The sequence below is a fragment of the Indicator indicator genome, chromosome 1 (genome assembly GCF_027791375.1).
Source record: "Indicator indicator isolate 239-I01 chromosome 1, UM_Iind_1.1, whole genome shotgun sequence".
In the NCBI taxonomy this organism is placed as follows: Eukaryota; Metazoa; Chordata; class Aves; order Piciformes; family Indicatoridae; genus Indicator; species Indicator indicator.
The window spans coordinates 71077443-71094383 of record NC_072010.1 but is presented as its reverse complement, the minus strand read 5'-3'; the positions used below and the strand labels follow the sequence as shown (position 1 = coordinate 71094383).

The 16941-nt window shown below is 41.8% G+C and overlaps 2 protein-coding genes across 2 annotated transcripts; both read right to left on the bottom strand.

The window, feature by feature from the left end:
* Nucleotides 1-1920: 1920 nt before the first annotated feature.
* Nucleotides 1921-6835, bottom strand: LOC128968444 (lysozyme g-like). Its single transcript, XM_054382974.1, has 5 exons — nucleotides 6793-6835; nucleotides 4765-4854; nucleotides 3956-4152; nucleotides 2829-2967; nucleotides 1921-2054 (listed from the first exon to the last, which is right to left on the bottom strand). The coding sequence occupies exons 1-5, from the start codon at nucleotides 6833-6835 to the stop codon at nucleotides 1921-1923; spliced, it is 603 nt and encodes a 200-aa protein (XP_054238949.1).
* Nucleotides 6836-13151: 6316 nt separating this feature from the next.
* Nucleotides 13152-16585, bottom strand: LOC128969861 (lysozyme g). The gene is made up of 6 exons (XM_054384835.1): nucleotides 16573-16585; nucleotides 15759-15832; nucleotides 15274-15375; nucleotides 14817-15013; nucleotides 14539-14677; nucleotides 13152-13499 (listed from the first exon to the last, which is right to left on the bottom strand). Exons 2-6 carry the CDS (start codon nucleotides 15799-15801, stop codon nucleotides 13366-13368), a joined length of 615 nt encoding a protein of 204 aa, XP_054240810.1. The 5' UTR covers nucleotides 15802-15832; nucleotides 16573-16585; the 3' UTR covers nucleotides 13152-13365.
* Between the last annotated feature and the right edge of the window lie 356 nt (nucleotides 16586-16941).

Sequence of the window (16941 nt, the reverse complement as noted above, 5' to 3'; positions counted from 1 at the left end):
ACCAGGTTGCTCAGGACTTTGTCCACCCTTGGCTTGAAACAGTCTGAGGACTGGGACAGCTCAGCCTCTCCAAGTCTCCTGGTCTGCTGCCTAGCTGTCCTCATTGTGAGAGATTATGTGCCAAACAGAGTTTTGTATCTAGTCTGAACCTCTCACAGCATATGCCTGTTGTCACTTCTCTTTTCACTTTCCACTACTGGAAGGAGCCAGCCTGGCTCTATCTGCTCAATTATCCCTCACAAGTAGCTGCTGTTGAGCTGCTGTTATGTCCATCCGAAGCCTTCTCATGGAATCAGAGAATGTATCTGGTTGGAAGGGATCTTCAAAGGTTGCCTTGTCCAACCCCCTGCAGTAAACAGGGACATCTTTGACTAGATCATGTTGCTCAGGGCCCTGTCAAGTTTGACCTTGAATGTCTTCAGGATGGGGCCTCCACCACATCTCTGGGCAATCTGTTTCAGTATTTCACTACCCATGGGGTAACCACTGCTTTGGTGGTTCTCTGATGACCTTGCTTTATTTAATTGGTCTTTCCTTTGGTATAAATGGTCCTTTCCATTGGTATAAATGGGCTCAGAATTGTCAAGCTGTGTTTCTTCTCATACAGCCCAGGGCACTCTTAGATGCTTTTGCTGCTTGGGCACACAGCTGGCTTACACTGACCTTCCTTCCTGGATAGGAACCATTTGCCATGTCTATGGGCTGCAGCATTTAAAGCATATTCAAACAAATCTTTGGTGCAATATGTTGTAGCAATGTAGAAATGCACTGGTTTAAGAATAAATTTTTATTTCTGTGCTACTGCTGTGTTGCAGGTTCACTTATAGTTTCATATTTGGTAATACTGTAATGTTAGTAGATCAAGACAATTTTAATTATAGCATCAGGATATTTTTAATCACAGGTACAAAATGCTAGCTATAAGAAATGCACCATAATTTAAATGAACAACCCTCCCATGCTCTTCATTTCTCCTTTAGCCCCTTTAGCTCCTTTAGGCTTGGGAGTGAAGGGTGTGGGGGGTGTTTAATGACTCTAAGCCACTTGCTTTTCTCACCTGTGTTTTGAAATGGCTGAATAGACCAAACAACTCTGAAGCTAAGGCTCCCCAAAAGCTTTGCTATATGATTGATTAGAAGGATCTGTTTATTGTGCATGAGCTTACCTCAGGTTTTGTAAACTACACGGCATTTAAAAGACAAAATAGAATGTGCATATTTTTACTCCTGCATTGAAGCTGATATACACCTTCAAAAAAAGTATTCAATACAGCAGTTTGAGTCATACATGTTGTTTGCAACCATAGAGGCTAAATGAAGTATCAAGAGAGAAAAAGAGATAAAAAATGTTAAGGGTAGCTCAGTATTTTCCATCCTGTCACAAGAAACAGCCACTTTGAGATCATATCACCAAAGTTAAGAGCAATTATTCTTAAAGGATATGATACTCTGTGATATACTATTCTGGTAGATTAAGCATATGGAATATTTATTGCAAATATTCAGTTCCAAAATTACAAATTGTTAACAACCAATTTTGTTCTTCTGTTAGATATGTGCATTGACAGATAAATTCTAAGGCAGATAAAATCTTGTTAAGCAGTGTTATAACTTCCTTGCATTAATCTGCTGCTTGAAAAACTGCAAGCACAGATGAAAACTCTGCTTTAATACTCTCATAAAGTAACAAATAAATGGCAAAAGATAGATTACAGTTTGGATTATTAGTGGTGCCACTTTTTAAAGTGATTTTTTTAAGCCTTGGTTGGAAAAAAAAGCATTGACATGTCACTTGTTTCTGGCTTCACTGCTCTCCCCCAATCTTACTTTTTGCAAGGGGGAAATCCAGGATTTTAAAATTATTATTATTATAAGCAAAGAATGCAATCAGTGACTTAAATCTAAAAATATCTCAGCTACATCAGTATCCATTTCTCTTATAAAACTTGGCTCTTGCAATCACATCATTGGCGTAGTCATTGTGCGTTGTGCCAACATCCATTCCATCATAGCTCTGGACATTCCTAGGCCCTGCATTGTAGGCTGAAATTGCACCTGAAATGAGTGGGAAAGAAACACATAAACACTGTTGGTACTTTGTCGGTAAATAAACAAGTGATAAAAAAATCACAACTTAAATGTTTTGATTTAGTTTTCAGTTCTCATTTCACCAGTACTGTATTGCCGTTTCTAGCTATTTTTACCACTGAGATATTTCTTTTGTGTTTCGACTTCTTGAAGAAATCGTAATTTCCTCCTTCGCACCCAAACTTGGTGATCATTGCGCCCTTGCTATATTTTGCTGATGCAACATCTTCAGTTGCATGCCTGTTTCCTTCTTTCCATATTCCTTTATGTCTGCCTGCATGAATAACCTCAGACATATTTGTATTATAGTTGGAATAAAGGGATCCAAACTGGACAGCTTCAGCTGTAGTCAGTGCTCAAGAATATAAGCATGTTTCTTTCAGAGAGGACCATACATTTTCCAAATTAGTGTGTTCCCTCTTTGAAGTTGCCAGGATAGTAGGATTTTGTAGGAGTGTAGAGAAACACAAAACAAATTAAATTACGAGAGGTGGGGGAAAACCCACCCCTTGCTCCTTGCAATTGAAAAATGTCATGGTATTTTCCCAAAGCTTGCCTGAAAGCTTACCACATCTTATTCCTCTATTGCTTTTAGTGAGTGTCAAGGAACACTGTTCTGCACCTCAATAAAATGAACAGAGGGACTGTAATGTGTTTCATTTTCTGGAGTGCTCGGCTTTATAGCAGTTTATGTGTGTGCAGTGTTTTAAAGCTGACATCTTAAAGCTGACAAAACTCTACCTTTGAGCTGCTGTTCCTTTGTCCATGTTGGGAATTTCTTCTGCATTTCCTCTAACATCCCGCTCAAAATCTCTGTGCCTTGTGTTAAGTGCTCTTTACTGTCCCATGTTCCAACAGGCTCATGGTACCGTTTGTCAACCTAAAAGTGAGACAGCTAGATCAGCACACCAGAAAGCCCATGATTTATCCAGAGCTTCTCATTGCTTACAGACTGCATGTGTTAACTTTGATCTTTAATCACATGATTTACCTCTTTTCTAGTTCTAGAGAGGAAGCAAACTTAGCTCCAGGCACAAGTGTAAACAGCAGATACCTGAATAGAAGGCACTGAAGAGGAACGCCTACCTCACCTCCTTGTCTGTCAGAGCTTTTAAAGCACATCACAGCTGCTGCTATAAAGGTGACAAAGCACATAAGGAAGGCTTACTACAGTTTAAGATTTTCCGGCTTAAAGGTGACTGCTGCTCCATGGAGGCACCAAGGGTGGGAAAATCCCTGTTTCCTCTAGGGCTCCCCCCCTCGTTCTTTGCCCTGGTTCTGCTCTTCTTCCTGTTCTCCTTCTTTTTTCCCCTTCTCCTCCTATTCCATGGGGTAGTAAAGTGCAAGTCTGAGGGGATTGGAGCTGTTGCAAAAGTGTTTGCCAGTGCATGCAACTAATATTTAGGGATTGAACAGATAAGTGTACGACTTGGAAAACAAGTGAGGCATGAATGTAGGCATGAATAACGAAGCAAGATCCCCCCACTAACCAGGCCCCTGTGGTACATAAAGAGTGATTAACCTGGCTGTATATTGCTGCAGCCTACAGGCCTCCATGCTTAGTTTAAAAAAAAATGCTTTTTGAAATAAGATTTATTATCTAAAGTATGAGATAAAAACAATCAATTTCTTCATTCTGTAAGCAGCAGTATCACAGTGCAAAAGCAGTCTGCTCATGCCCTGACATTCACTGGGAGTCCTTCCCTGGTGCTGGTAGCTGACAGCCAGGTCACTGTTGCCTTTATTCTGGCCAAAGAGTTGTCTGAAAATGTTTAGGGGGTTGCCTTTCAATAAGGCCCCTGCTGATCTTCTGACTTTCCACTTCAAAAGAAGGATCATGTTTGTGTTTTTAAGAGGGTTGACCATACCTGCATTAAGCCAAATGCATTTCCGCGATCACCCCAGCCACCATCCAGCACTGTGCCAGCATGCGACTCCCGAGAGATAATACCAGCAATGAGAGCTGGATCAACGCACTTATTCTGGCCAACTTCTGTAATCCTGGCATGGTATTTCTCCATGTTCTTCAAATCTCTTTCTGCAATCTTCTCTGAGGCATGAACTCCTATGACACAGCATGCATTACTTTCCCTTTTGTTTTTAAAATCAGAAATAAGTTGTTTTAACACTCAGTATGACTGAGCTGACATTTTTAATCCTTCTGAATCTATTTAGAGAGAAGAAATGATGGAATTGACCAACTTTGCTGAAGGGGAAGTGCCCTAGAAATCAATATACAGGTGATAGACATGGTTTCAAATAGAGAAGGCAGTACTCTAATATGCAGGCTGAAAGACAGGTCTTGTAATTTTAAATGTAAACCTTTGAGTGGATTAATCCCAGATTTAGTTCCTTTTAATTTAGACTATGACAGGGAAATGTTCAGAAACTTAGGTCATGAGGGAAACTCTCTCAAGGAAGAAAGAAAAGCAGATGATGGCAGGGACTGGATGCACCCAGCAGACCTTGTATTTTCTCTGTGATGGTCTTGAATACAATCTCAAAGGCAACATAACCTTCATTCCTAACATAATCTTATGTGCCCAAGTAGGATCTTTGTTGGCTGTGGAAAAATCTGCTCGTGTGTCAATGACTGACAGCCAGAGATCGTGATTCTTCCCAGATGTGAACTTGTGTATGGATGTAAGGAGAGATGAGCAACTGAATTAGTGCCTACCTGCATAGCTCAGACCTTCTGGTCTTGCAGTTGCTGCTGAAGCTCCAGTTGTGTCAATATTCAGTATATTCCCATAACGTTGCCAACAGTCTAAAAGTATTTATAAGCAAACATCAGCCCAGCTCAGTGTGTGATGCATGCCATTAAAAGTTTTCAGATCCATGACTGAAACACATGGCATCATTTCAATACCAGTGCAGACATTTGTTCTAGCTAGTGCAATCATGGCATCATATGGTCTGGAAAGGATATCTCAGTCATTCTAGCATAAAGCCACAGTGTAGCTTGTGAAGAGAAGTAGCTCATACACATTTCATCTCCTTAAATTTTAGCTTGCCTAAAACTTACCTGTCTGATCTAAGCTTGTGACTTGTGATAGCTAATGGAGAAAGACACTTCCACAAGGCATTCTTTCTATTCCAAACATCTTTTTAAAATCTATCACAATAAAAACTACAGTACTTACTAGCCCCAGCTTGCTTTTTTGTAGCTGCTGTCAACAAGAAAAACTGAAGAGAAATATCCTTTAATTACATCCATTACAACTACAGTTTGTTTGACTTGTCATTTATCTGCATTTATCTGTTGTCTAAGCATGCTGTTACAGAAGGGAAAACACACAGAAAGCAACTGAGAGGAGCAATGCTAACCTGAGCCAAATAGTTAATGGAAAACAGCCTTTGGTACAGTGAATTATTTACAAGAATATTAGACAAACACCACAGACCTGACATGTTTGCTGCAGGATGCCTCCTCACCTTCTCACTGTACTTCCTTAAAGGCAAATGGGGCTTTTTATCTGCTGTCAGTGTTTTGGAGAAGCTGACTCAGTGCACTTCCCGCACACCACGGGTATTAGAAGAAACAGAATTGCCTAACATCGTCTTGTATATTGACCCAAAGACAACAGGATTTCTGCTCTACAGCATGAACACAATTACAATTAAAAATGAAATACCTTTTAATTTAAAACTCAGTTGTTCCCATGTTTTGTAACTAGAAGGAGGCTTATCTGAAAACAACTGTCTCACTTTGGTTGTTGGAAGCAATAAGTGCTGACAGTGGGAAAACAGGAACCTGTGCTTTTGGATGTAAAAAAGTTTTTGCAGGCAAAGACCCGGCAACAATAACATGACACAGAGCTGCAACTGCTGAGAATTTGGATATATAGAGATGTGCCAGGTTCCTCTTGTTATCCCCTCTTGTACAGTGACAACAAAGATGAAGGCATAAACCCAAATTAGCAGGCAGCATGGATCAAAGCTTCTACAGCTGTTCAGCAGTGACAGAAAAAAAAAATCACTGGACGGCAGACCTCCTTGTCACTGCTAATCCATCTTGACATGTTTCTCCCCCATGGTAAATTTTGTGACTGTAAAATGCTGTTTCATCCTTCCATCAGCTCTTTCACATTTTAAGCTGGGGGATTCATCCTGTGTCGTTGTGTTGAAAGAGTGAATTCTGTACTGTTGATATCTCCCATAGAGAACCAGCTGAAAAAAAGTTACAGCAACCCATGCATGGAGCTCTTCATGTTCACAGTCACAAGCGAGTTTAAAGAAGATTGAAACATCTGGCAGGATGGAAAATAGAATCAATACATCTCATACAGAAACAACACTAAAAGATGTGGGCAATTCAAAATACCACTGAAGATGATTCACAAACCAGTAATCTCCAAATGGCCTGTACCATTCCTTTCTGTGGAAGAAATACAAAGGATGCACTAGTCTGTTTCTTCTACGTCACAGTAATTGAGGCAGACAGGTAGATCTTCTTTGTTTTTTGGAATCCTTTCCAGAAGTTATTGTGTAATCATATGTGCATGCATGGAGTTTCACATGTCCTGGGAAGTGTTTTCATCGACAAACCTGTGTTCAGACTCCTGGAAGAGAATGGCATGCCTGCATGGTGGTTCCTAACAGCAGCCCTGTTGACTGATGCTGAGCAGGCTGCAGCCTGCAGACTCTGGTGAGAGCCTGGGAGCTGTCGCAGGTTTGGGGTCTCCAGGGACAGGGAGCTGCTTACAGCTTTTGCCAGTGTTCTTTGCAGTTTGTCTTACTTGTCCCATTGCTCGCTTGCCACAGAAGAGGCAGTACATAAGCCACACCACATGGCCATCTCTCCTGCTGTGTCAGGAATACGTTTTGAGGCTTTGAGCAACCTCAAAATGCTCCACATTGTGGCTTATATGCTGGATTCCCCTTGTACTTGCTGTTAGTTGAGGCATTCAGCAGCCTCCAAGTCAGATCCAGCTCATCTTAGTTCTTCTTCATAAATGCTACAAACAGTCTGTCTAAGTGTTCTGCCATGAAATTTGTTCTTTTGTGATGACCTCACAAGAGAGCACTGTGAGCTAGCACCATGGGCTGTGGGTCACCTTGCTGCACTGCAGTTCTAGGGATGGATGTTTCTTCCCTCCACAGAAACCACTGAAAGTAGTGGAGATATACACACACACAACCGAAGGAAAAATTTAACTTGTTCGTTGTCTATGGGTATGGATAAAGCTTGAAAGAAAGAGTAGGAAGAGGGGGATGAGACTGAGTCAGTCAAATCTGGTTTCCATGTGTGAGAGATTTATCAAGATAGAAACTACTTCTAAACTGAAAATGTTTGGTGCCAGAACTGAGATAATAGCTTTGGAAGCAGGCCTTAGCACTTTTCAGGAGCAGACTATGCACTGACTGAAAGAGATGCAGAGAGTTGTTTCTCAGTGTGGGACTGAGTGTTGGCTCATCCACAAAAGCTTCTTCTGATGAATAATTATGTTAAGCTCCTGAAAGGGCAGGCGATATACAGCATGGGACAGGGTAGCTTGGAAATATTTTCAATTAAAAGCAAAGCAAAGACTAGCCTGCCTTTTTTTTTTTTTTAATACCATCATGTTGCAGAGATGCGTGAAATTTAGTCTGTTTTTAATTAGTGTGTAACTATTTTATTTTTAATTGTTTTTTAATTGTATTTAGATGGTTTTTAATGGTAGGAGCGTGACTTCTTGTGACCGAGTTTACTTTTGCTTTCTTTTCCTTTTCTTTGCAGCACTTTCGATGGTCAGAGAAATAGCAAAATACTGACTGTTCCCAGGTCAGAAGGCAGAAGTTAAGTAACCCTGCTTAGACATGTTTAAACAATGTGTGAAGGCAGCTGTGATTTAAATTACTTTTATTTTTTGTTTATCTTCAGCAACATGAAATAAGGACCTCTTTATGTAAAAAACAAGTTTCTCTTCCGTTCTGTTAAGTCAGAGGTTGAGATTTTTGGCAAACATTTCATAGAAATTCTCTTTGTAAAGGAAAAGAGACCCAAGAGGTCAAACAGAACCTGACTAATGCAAAACAATGCTTAACGCAGCATAAAACAAACAAACTAAGAACATGCTTTTAAGCTCTTCCTGCATTTCATAAAGAACCACTGAAGCCCAATTGTAGTAAAAATTTTGAGTGGATTATTCTTTGCATGTTTTACTGCTGCATGTTTGTTTTGGAAGCACACATGCCTTCTCAGTGTTGGATATGGGATTAAAGTGGCTTTTTTTTTTGTGTAATTTTAAGGTAGTATAGTCCTATCAGTAAACTATACCTTTCCTGATACATTATTCCCAGCCGCTGCTTTGATAATTTTTTTTTTCTTTCCTGTAAATAACAATTCATATTTAAGAAATTCATTTAGGACACCAGTGTAGCAATGCTCAGTTTTATAGTTTATCATTTAAGCAATCAAAAAGACACTAGGCCTCATAGTGTAGATCCAACAGAGTACTGAAAGAGGAAAAGCACAGTCACGGTGGCTGTGGCCGTTACAGGGAACAAGCTGCATCATATGTTCCAAAGTGCTGCTGTTTTTATTTATTAGTTTGGTTTCAGAAGTTGACAGTATTTTTTTGCAAAAGTTCTACTTATCCCATCAGCAAACAGAAATCCCCACGCAGGAGAGTTCATTTTTGCAAGACTTGTTGAGCAAGTCTTGAGCTGAGAGTTTAGATAAACCCTCAGGTATTTTGGAAGACTTGTTCATGACCTCACTTAAGTACAACAAAGACCATCCTTGTTATAAGATAAATGCTAAAGAGCAATACTTAAATACTTTGTATTCATTGATGATTAAAATTGAAAACCAAAAATGTTGGGAAATTAGACGTATTTATTAATTTACATATGTGTACCTGCTCTACTCTGTCATGGCTATGGCAAACCTACTTGCTTCTTTTCTTTTCCTGTCTGTCTATTGCATAGTTGTAGACACATAGACACATATCTGTCCTTAGCATGTTTTTGTCTTGTCTAAGACACCCCAGTTCTGCAGTCTCTTCAGGTCACATTTTCTTCACTTCTGATAATAGCTGTTGCTATGTTTTTGAGGTTTTCCAGTTTGTCTCCACCTTCATTGAGCTATGGCTAACTGAACTGAACACAGTCCTTAAATGAGGTTTTTCTGATGCTGATTACAGGATCATGTGTCTTGCAGAAGGTACACTATGCTTTGTGTCCTAGTGTAATGGTTGCCTTTGCACCACAACAGGACACTTCTGCCCTTTCCTTTCTCATATCCCTGCTGAAGAAGTTTCTTCACCATAGGGACCCTGTAGCAGAATTTCAAGTATCAAATCTTGTGAAAAACAATTTATCCAGACGACACAGTGGAAATCCAACTTGAACTGGGTGCCTCTTGAAAGGGACCCCAAGGAAATCTCTGGGAAATTATACCCTTACAGTCTAAGTTCCCTTCATGCAACAGTTTCAGTCCAATTGTGGTATTTGTATCTAGGGCTTCTTGTTCCTTATTGGATCCTTTCTCTGTCTCCAGGCCAGTTGTTTCTTTTCACATTTTGAGCATACAACTTCTGCTGATGGATGTAGCTAAGTCATTTTTTCTCAGGGTGCAGCTTCTGCTGACAGAAGTGATATTTTTCACAGAATGCAGTGTTTTTAGGGCCCTCCTTCGTGTAAATTCAGCATAGGTTCACTGCTTGTGCCTAAGGCTTTAGCAAGTTTTTCTATTAATGCCATACAATGGATTTGAACTATTAAAGCAATCCTCCCTTTGTTTTCATCAAACATTCCTACTTCAATAGGTCGAAGTTTATGAAATCTTTCAAGATATGACCATTCTCCACTTCATTCTTTGTAGGTGCATAAAAGCCCTCACCTGACCGTAAGGCTGGCTACATGGGCTCACTGGGAGTTAGCACGGAGAACGCCAGTGCTAAGACCTTGCCTTTGGATGTACTACTGAGCAGTTTGGTACAAGGTAAGACCAGAGAAAACAGCTTTAAAACGTGTGTTGAACACAAGTAATTTCATCACAGCTCTAGCTGAAGTGTCAGCAAGGTGCTTTCCAGCTAATGGAGTTTGTGGGTTGTTGAGCTCTGGGACAGGGACATCCTGAGGTGATCTGCTGGAGAGCAGCCCCTTGGAGAAGGACCTAGAAGTCATGGTGGACAACAAGTTATCCATGGGACAGCAATGTACCCTTGTAGCCAAGAAAGCCAATGGTATCCTGGGGTGCATTAAGAAGAGTGTGTCCAGCAGCAGATTGAGGGAGGTTCTTCTCCCCCCTCTACTCTGCCCTAGTGAGGCATCACCTAGAACATTGCATCCAGTTCTGGGCTCCCCAATCCAAGAGGGACAGGGATCTACTTGAGAGAGTCCAATGGAGGGCTACAAGGATGATTAAGGGACTGGAGCATGTGGCCTATGAGGAAAGGCTGAGAGACCTGCAGCTTTTTAGTCTGGAGAAGGGAAGACTGAGAGGGGATTTAATAAATGTTTATAAATATCTGAGGGATGGGTGCCAAGAAGGAAGTGACAGCCTCTTCTCACTTGTGCCCTGTGATAGACAAGGCGCAATGGATGTCAACTACAGCACAGGAAGTTCCACCTCAACATGAGGAAGAACTTCTTCACTGTATGTGTCATGGAGCACTGGAACAGGCTCCCCAGAGCGGTTGTGCAGTCTCCTTCTCTGGAGACTTTCAAGACCCATCTGGATGCATTCCTGTGCAATCTGTGCTAGATTCTATAGTCCTTGCTCTGGCAGGGGGGTTGGCTCCAGAGGTCTCTTCCAACCCCTAACATCCTGTGATCCTCCCATGCCCAAAACCAGTGGCCTGAGGCATCTGCAGAAGCAACTGATCAGGGTCAATATGCAGGACTAACAGGCTGATCTAGGAGTTGAATAGTGACCATCTGTTACATTTAAAAAAAATTAAATGAATCACCTGGGTTTCCAAGCATATGCTGTCAGACAGCCACTTCTCCAGGTCCATAATGAGGCAGATACCTCCCAGCCTACCTTCCCCTGCAAACTGCTCACAGCACCACATGGGCTGTGGTGGTGACAAGTAAGGTCTTTTCAAGTCGAGGTGACCTGATGGTCACAATTTAAATTGGACAAGTCCAATTTACAAGACAGGTTCTAGAGCAATCTAGCAAGGAAAGCCAGTGAGGCAGAATCAGGATCAGTAGGTTAAAAGCCAGCACAGGCTGGATTCCAGTGCAGGTCATGTGAGGGCCTGGGGCAAAATGAAGTTTCTGAGCCAGCAGGCAGAGGGCATGTGGCAGGGGAGAAGAGATGGGGCTCATCATAGGGTAATATCAGAGCTGACTTTCAATGCAGGCAGCCAAATCCTTGCAAGAGAGGAGGAAGAGGATGCAGAGCCTGTCAGTGCAGTTAGGGCCCAGACAGCATGGTCATGCCAAAGGTGATTTCTCCAGGCTGAGTGAACTCAGCTCCCTCAGCCTCTCTTTTGTCCTGTGTTCCAGCCTTTGGACCAGCTTGGTGGCCTCTGCTGGACTCACTCCAGCATGTCAGTGTCCCTCTTGAATCAGGGAACTCCAAACTGGATGCAGGATGATCTTAGGCTACTCCTCCCTGAGAGCCCATGGTGTTCACCAGGACCCCCCAGTCTTTTTTTACACAGCTGACAGTTGTCTCCCAGCCCATACTGTTCCATGGTGTTATTCTGTTCCAGGTGTGTAGGGCTTTGCCTTAATGGGTCATCATGGGGTTACCATCAGCCTATTTCTCCAGCCTCTCCAGAATCTACCATTTGGTATCATCTGTGAACTTTCTGTAACTATTCTCTGTCCCTCATCTGAATTGCTGCTGAAGACACAAAGCAGTACCAAGATCCACTCTACTAGCATCTGGCCACCAGCTGGACCCTGTGACACAAATCATCACACTTTGAGCCTGACAACTTTATAGCAATTTTCTACTCACCTCTCCAGTCCTTGTCTCACCAGTCTGGCTATAAGCACACTACACCAGCCTGGGGCAAAGATCTTGCCAAGTCAAGGTATAGCATATCCACTCCTCTTCCCTTCTCTATGAAGTCAGTCATCTCATCACAGGAGGCAAACAAGTCGGCCAGGCACTATTTACCCTGCTTAAATCCATGCTGGATATGTTCAACATGGTCTCTAATTGCTCTGGGAGGATGTGTATCGTAACTCTGTGCACTGTTGATGGATTTGGATTTTCCTATCCATTGAAGACACTTGCAGGCAGTGGTTTTTCTAATTATTTTGACATACGGCTATTCCCAGTCCCAGAAAGTGTGCTCATTGTGGAACAGTAAAGATCTACAAGCATGCAAGTGGATGCTGGTGAGAAAGGTACAGCTTGCACTGCTTGCTGCCAAATCAAAACCAGCTCTTCCTTTGACCCTGGAGAATGAGTGTCACTCAATCCTGCAGGCATCTACTCCTCTCATTTTGTTGCCTTTCCATCTCCCACCCCAAAATAGTTCAACTCCAATTCTAGAAGGAATAGGAGCACCAAAATATGGCAAATGCAAAAACTGCTGTTTTCCCAAGTATCACTCTTCTACAAGCAGCAGAGAGGGAAAATAATTTTATGATGTGCAAACACATATTTCATCCTGTTCCCTTTTCAGTTTCCTTATCGGCCTAAAACTAACATCGTACTTATCCAAACTTTGCTAACGCGAGACATGTACTCACAAACTTTGCTAACACATGTACTCACATGACAGTGTGAGTACAGTGGAGTCCTGCTTTGTTTGCAAATAACATTTTAATTCAATTTCTATTTGCTTATTTCTGTATGACTGGAAACATCCATCTTTATTCCATGCATTTCTATGAAAAATGAGTGTTCGAGGAAAAAAAGAGTACTCCACAGCATAATGTAAATATCAAGCAGCTTTGAAAAAGTAAATCATGGAGCTAATACCCAAGGAAGTATTTATTTTGCCTTTTGAATTCTTAAGAGAATGACAGATTTTGCCAGAAATTTTTATTAAGATCTGGAAGGCAGCAAATTATCACTAACAAAACAAGATAGTCCTCATAACTCAGAGAAATAAGTAGATAGCAGGAGAAAAAAATCAGATTTTGATAATATTTCCTTTGTAAAATCAACCCCATATTGCTTGCAAAGAAACTACATGACTGGTGTCTTACAGAATATTATTTCAAAAATGCAGGGCTTTAATATGCACATTCTTATTCATGTAAATCACTCCTCTACATTTGCACCTTTATAGCTTTAGAGGGTACAGCTGCTCTGTTTTGTCTCTCTTGGGGGTGTCACGCAAGTGATGGTAAGGAAGTTACTCAGCAGAGATTACCAAACCTAGTATCCATGCTTCTTGTAATACTGAGCTCGTGCAACCACATCGTTGGAATAATCATTGTGGGTGGTGCCTATGTCCATTCTGTCATAGCTTCGGACATTGCCTGAACCAGCGTTGTAGGCAGAAATCCCACCTGAAATAAAATATTGAAAGAACCCATGCACACTTTAAAAAAATAGGGAAAATTCCAGCCTCGTGTGTTCTGCTTTAACCAGTTTTGAAAGCTTTCACTTATTGTGACTTTGGGTGGGGAGTAGGCAGCATTATCAGATCTTCTATGACTTAAGTAGGGCTTTGAAAATAGCATTCCACCAAACATCAGAAAGATACTTGAGGTTTTATCTTCACTCATACTTGCATCTTGATCAATTTATACCCTATATCTGGCCCAGCACAAGCCCCTCATTTACACTGAGCTTGTTGGAATAAAATAGACTAGACTAGACTAGACTAGACTAGAATGGAATGGAATGGAATAATAATATTTTATATCTTATCATGTTATATCACATCCAACACCCTTGCAATCTCTCACTTGTCCTTGAAAATTGGTGCACTTAAAAGAGAATTAAAACACACTCATATATTGTGTTATCTGTCTCTCAGCTACATATATGCTACTCCATATGCCAAATTTGAATGCAGAAATATCTGAGGTGGCCATGAAATGAGCCCATCATGGCACCTCGGCAGACTTTGAAGGAAGTTGTGGGGTACAGCCTGCTTTGAAGCAGACAGCTTTTCCACACTGCACAGTATAGTTTTGCAATTCCCTGTGAGCAGACACTTTGTCTCCTTTTTCAACAGAGCTACAGAGTGAACTGCTGGCCCCATTCAAGCAAACCATGGAGCTCTTTGTTAACCTGAATGGCTGTTCATGTCTAGGTAAGGAAAGCTCAGCTCTTACTTACTTCCATAGACTAGATTTCAAGTATATACATATTTGCTGCATGGTGGTGGAAATTCAGCAAGGCTGCCAGACTAAGGAAAGCTAGAAACTACACAGAATTGACAAAATTTCTCTTTTGCTGGGGAAATAAAAAGAGGATGAAAAGATAGGCAACAGCTAACTTGCTGGCTAGCACTTTTGATGAATATGGAAATGAATTCAGTATGTTCTGGTCCTCAAGTTTTTCATCTTTCCTGGACAAAACCTGTGGCCTATACCTTACCTTTCAGCTGTTGATCCTTTGTCCAGTGTGGGAATTTCCTCTGTATTGTTTTTATCATTGTGATAAGTATATTTGTACCCTGGGTAATATGAGTTTCACTGTTCCATGTCCCCTCAGGCTTATGGAAGTTTTTGTCAACCTAGAAGTGTCAAAACAACAAAAAGAAGTAATTTTCCTCCTGCAATTGGTCATATGTTTAGGAGGCTTACTTTTATTTATATGCTTTAAAAACAAAACAAAACAAAACAAACAGGTTTTAGTGGAATGTCAGCAAATACCTGCATTAAACCAAATCCATTTCCATTGTCACCCCAGCCATTCTTCAGCACTTTGCCAGCATGAGATTCCCGGGAGATGATGCCAGCGATCAGGGCTGGTTCAACACACAGCTTTTCACCAACTCTCTTAATGATTGTTTTATACTGATCCATAGCTTTTAGGTCCCGTTCAGCAATCGTTTCTGATGCCCTAACTCCTGTAATTAAAATGAAAAGTAAAGATACTTGCTTAATGACTTTTAAAACCCAGATTTGTCTCACATGTTTCTCCTTCTAATACAGATAATTACATCAACATTTTGTTTGCCTCCCCTCTGGGAGGAGGTGGATGATAGCCTACAGGGATATTATGCCGGCTCAACAGCTAGTGTGTGTTCAGCACTTTGGAATGGTGAAGGATTTGGGATTATTGTGCTATGGAGTAAATGAAGCTGCCTGGCAGAAGAGGGATACTCACCGCAGTAAGATAAACCCTCTGGCTTTGCAGTTGTGCACGAAGCCCCAGAGGTTCTAATTCCATTCACACTGCCATAGCAATCTGTGCGGCCCTCAGAGGCACCTGTAGGGGTGACATAGAAAGGCTGAAGCAGTAAAATCCTTTTGTGACTGCAAGTAAAACCCTAGGGGAGGCTGCACCCTGGAAAGGACAGGCTGTGGGGCACAGGATCCACATGGAGCTGCCTCTGTTGCTCCTTATGATGGAGAGGAGGTGAAGTCCTGCCCTGTGCCCTGTGCCCTGCACCCAAGTGTCCTTCAGAGGCCACCTGTCATTCTGCAAGACTCAGAAGGGGACACAAGCACTATCTCCTCCAACAGAGCTTTAATGGCTACTGAGATTTTGTTGAGGGGGGTAAGGAGGTGCGTCAATGTCACCGGCTTCCTGGCCCTGGGGAGCATGTCCAAGGCTGCTTGGGGTGAGGCAGTGGGGGAAAACAGACTTACCCAGGAGGGCAGCGAGGCCCAGCAGCACCAGCTTCAGGTACATGGGGTGGTTCTTTCTGAGCACACAGAACAGCCTGAAAATCAATCAGTCAACACTGGCACACATGAAGACCTGAATATATCTCACTGCATGCTGAATAAACACAAAGAAACTCTTTTTTTGAGATGATGGGCTGTTTCTTTTGGTTGAATAGGCAAAGCAAGTGGAGTCACATCTCTTTTCATAAGAGGCCTCAATGGTAGCTTTCCTGTTATGGCCCAAATCAAGCTGCAGCTGTTCACAAGAGACTCCTGTCACTTGTGCTAGTGCTTCAAACCCACATCGTCTATAACATCTTAGTAACTTCCTTCAAATCTCAAACCCCAATATTTAATTCAGAAAAAAATAAAATTAGTAATGTTCAATACCCTGTGCTGCTGCTCTTCCACCAGAAACACCCTTATTCCCTGCCCATGTTCTGTATAAAAACTGCCTTCTCCACACTGTGACAGCTTTGCCTGAATATCCTGAGATGTTCTCTAAGCACAGAAATCAGCACTTTCAAAATGCAAGCTGTCTAAATCTTTGTGGCTATCTACTTTAGGGTGAGTGGTAGTCTAGGAGCATCCGTCTTCCCTCACAAACAGCGAAGGGAAGCTAGAGAGACAGGTTCACATATGAATGAGAGACACCTAAACTTAGATGACCTGAATCCAGAACTACAGGAGAAACCTCAGTATCCTTATTCAAGCAGAAAGCTCATGCAGTAAAAAACCGCACCCCCTGGGCTGAAGGGAATGAGAAGAGCTCCTACTCCCAGTGGTGATATCTTACCTACTTCTCTGAAGCTCAGCTTCTGGCATAGCTCTGAGGTTTGTGGAAGATTTATATATAGTGAAAGGTACCTTCCGTTCGGTGGTAATCTGACACTGTGATTAAATGCATTGGGTTGTGGTTTTGTAAGTTTTAACTGCACTTTTTTTTGGTCATGTGAACAGAAACTCTTGCACTACAATGCAATGCTACCATGCCAATTGGCATGGTAGCAAGTATGCTCTTGGGAGTGGCATTTCCCAGATTTCAAAAGGAAGAAAAAACCCACTCTATTTTTCTCCATCCATCTCTCCACCTGCAGTTTATTTTTCACATCCTGTTCCTGGAGGGGGCCATGGTGAGGGCTGCACTAAATACCCAGCATCCAAC

Coding starts and splice junctions, on each gene's coding strand:
- LOC128969861 (XM_054384835.1), bottom strand. CDS start 15,801: ATGTACCTGAAGCTGGTGCTGCTGGGCCTCGCTGCCCTCCTGG. Junction 15,014..15,273: donor AGAGGGTTTATCTTACTGCG/GTGAGTATCCCT, acceptor TTTTAATTACAG/GAGTTAGGGCATCAGAAACG. Junction 13,500..14,538: donor AAAGGATCAACAGCTGAAAG/GTAAGGTATAGG, acceptor ATTTTATTTCAG/GTGGGATTTCTGCCTACAAC.
- LOC128968444 (XM_054382974.1), bottom strand. CDS start 6,835: ATGGGACAAGTAAGACAAACTGCAAAGAACACTGGCAAAAGCT. Junction 4,153..4,764: donor AGAAGGTCTGAGCTATGCAG/GTAGGCACTAAT, acceptor GCTGTGTCATAG/GAGTTCATGCCTCAGAGAAG. Junction 2,055..2,828: donor AAAGGAACAGCAGCTCAAAG/GTAGAGTTTTGT, acceptor CACTCATTTCAG/GTGCAATTTCAGCCTACAAT.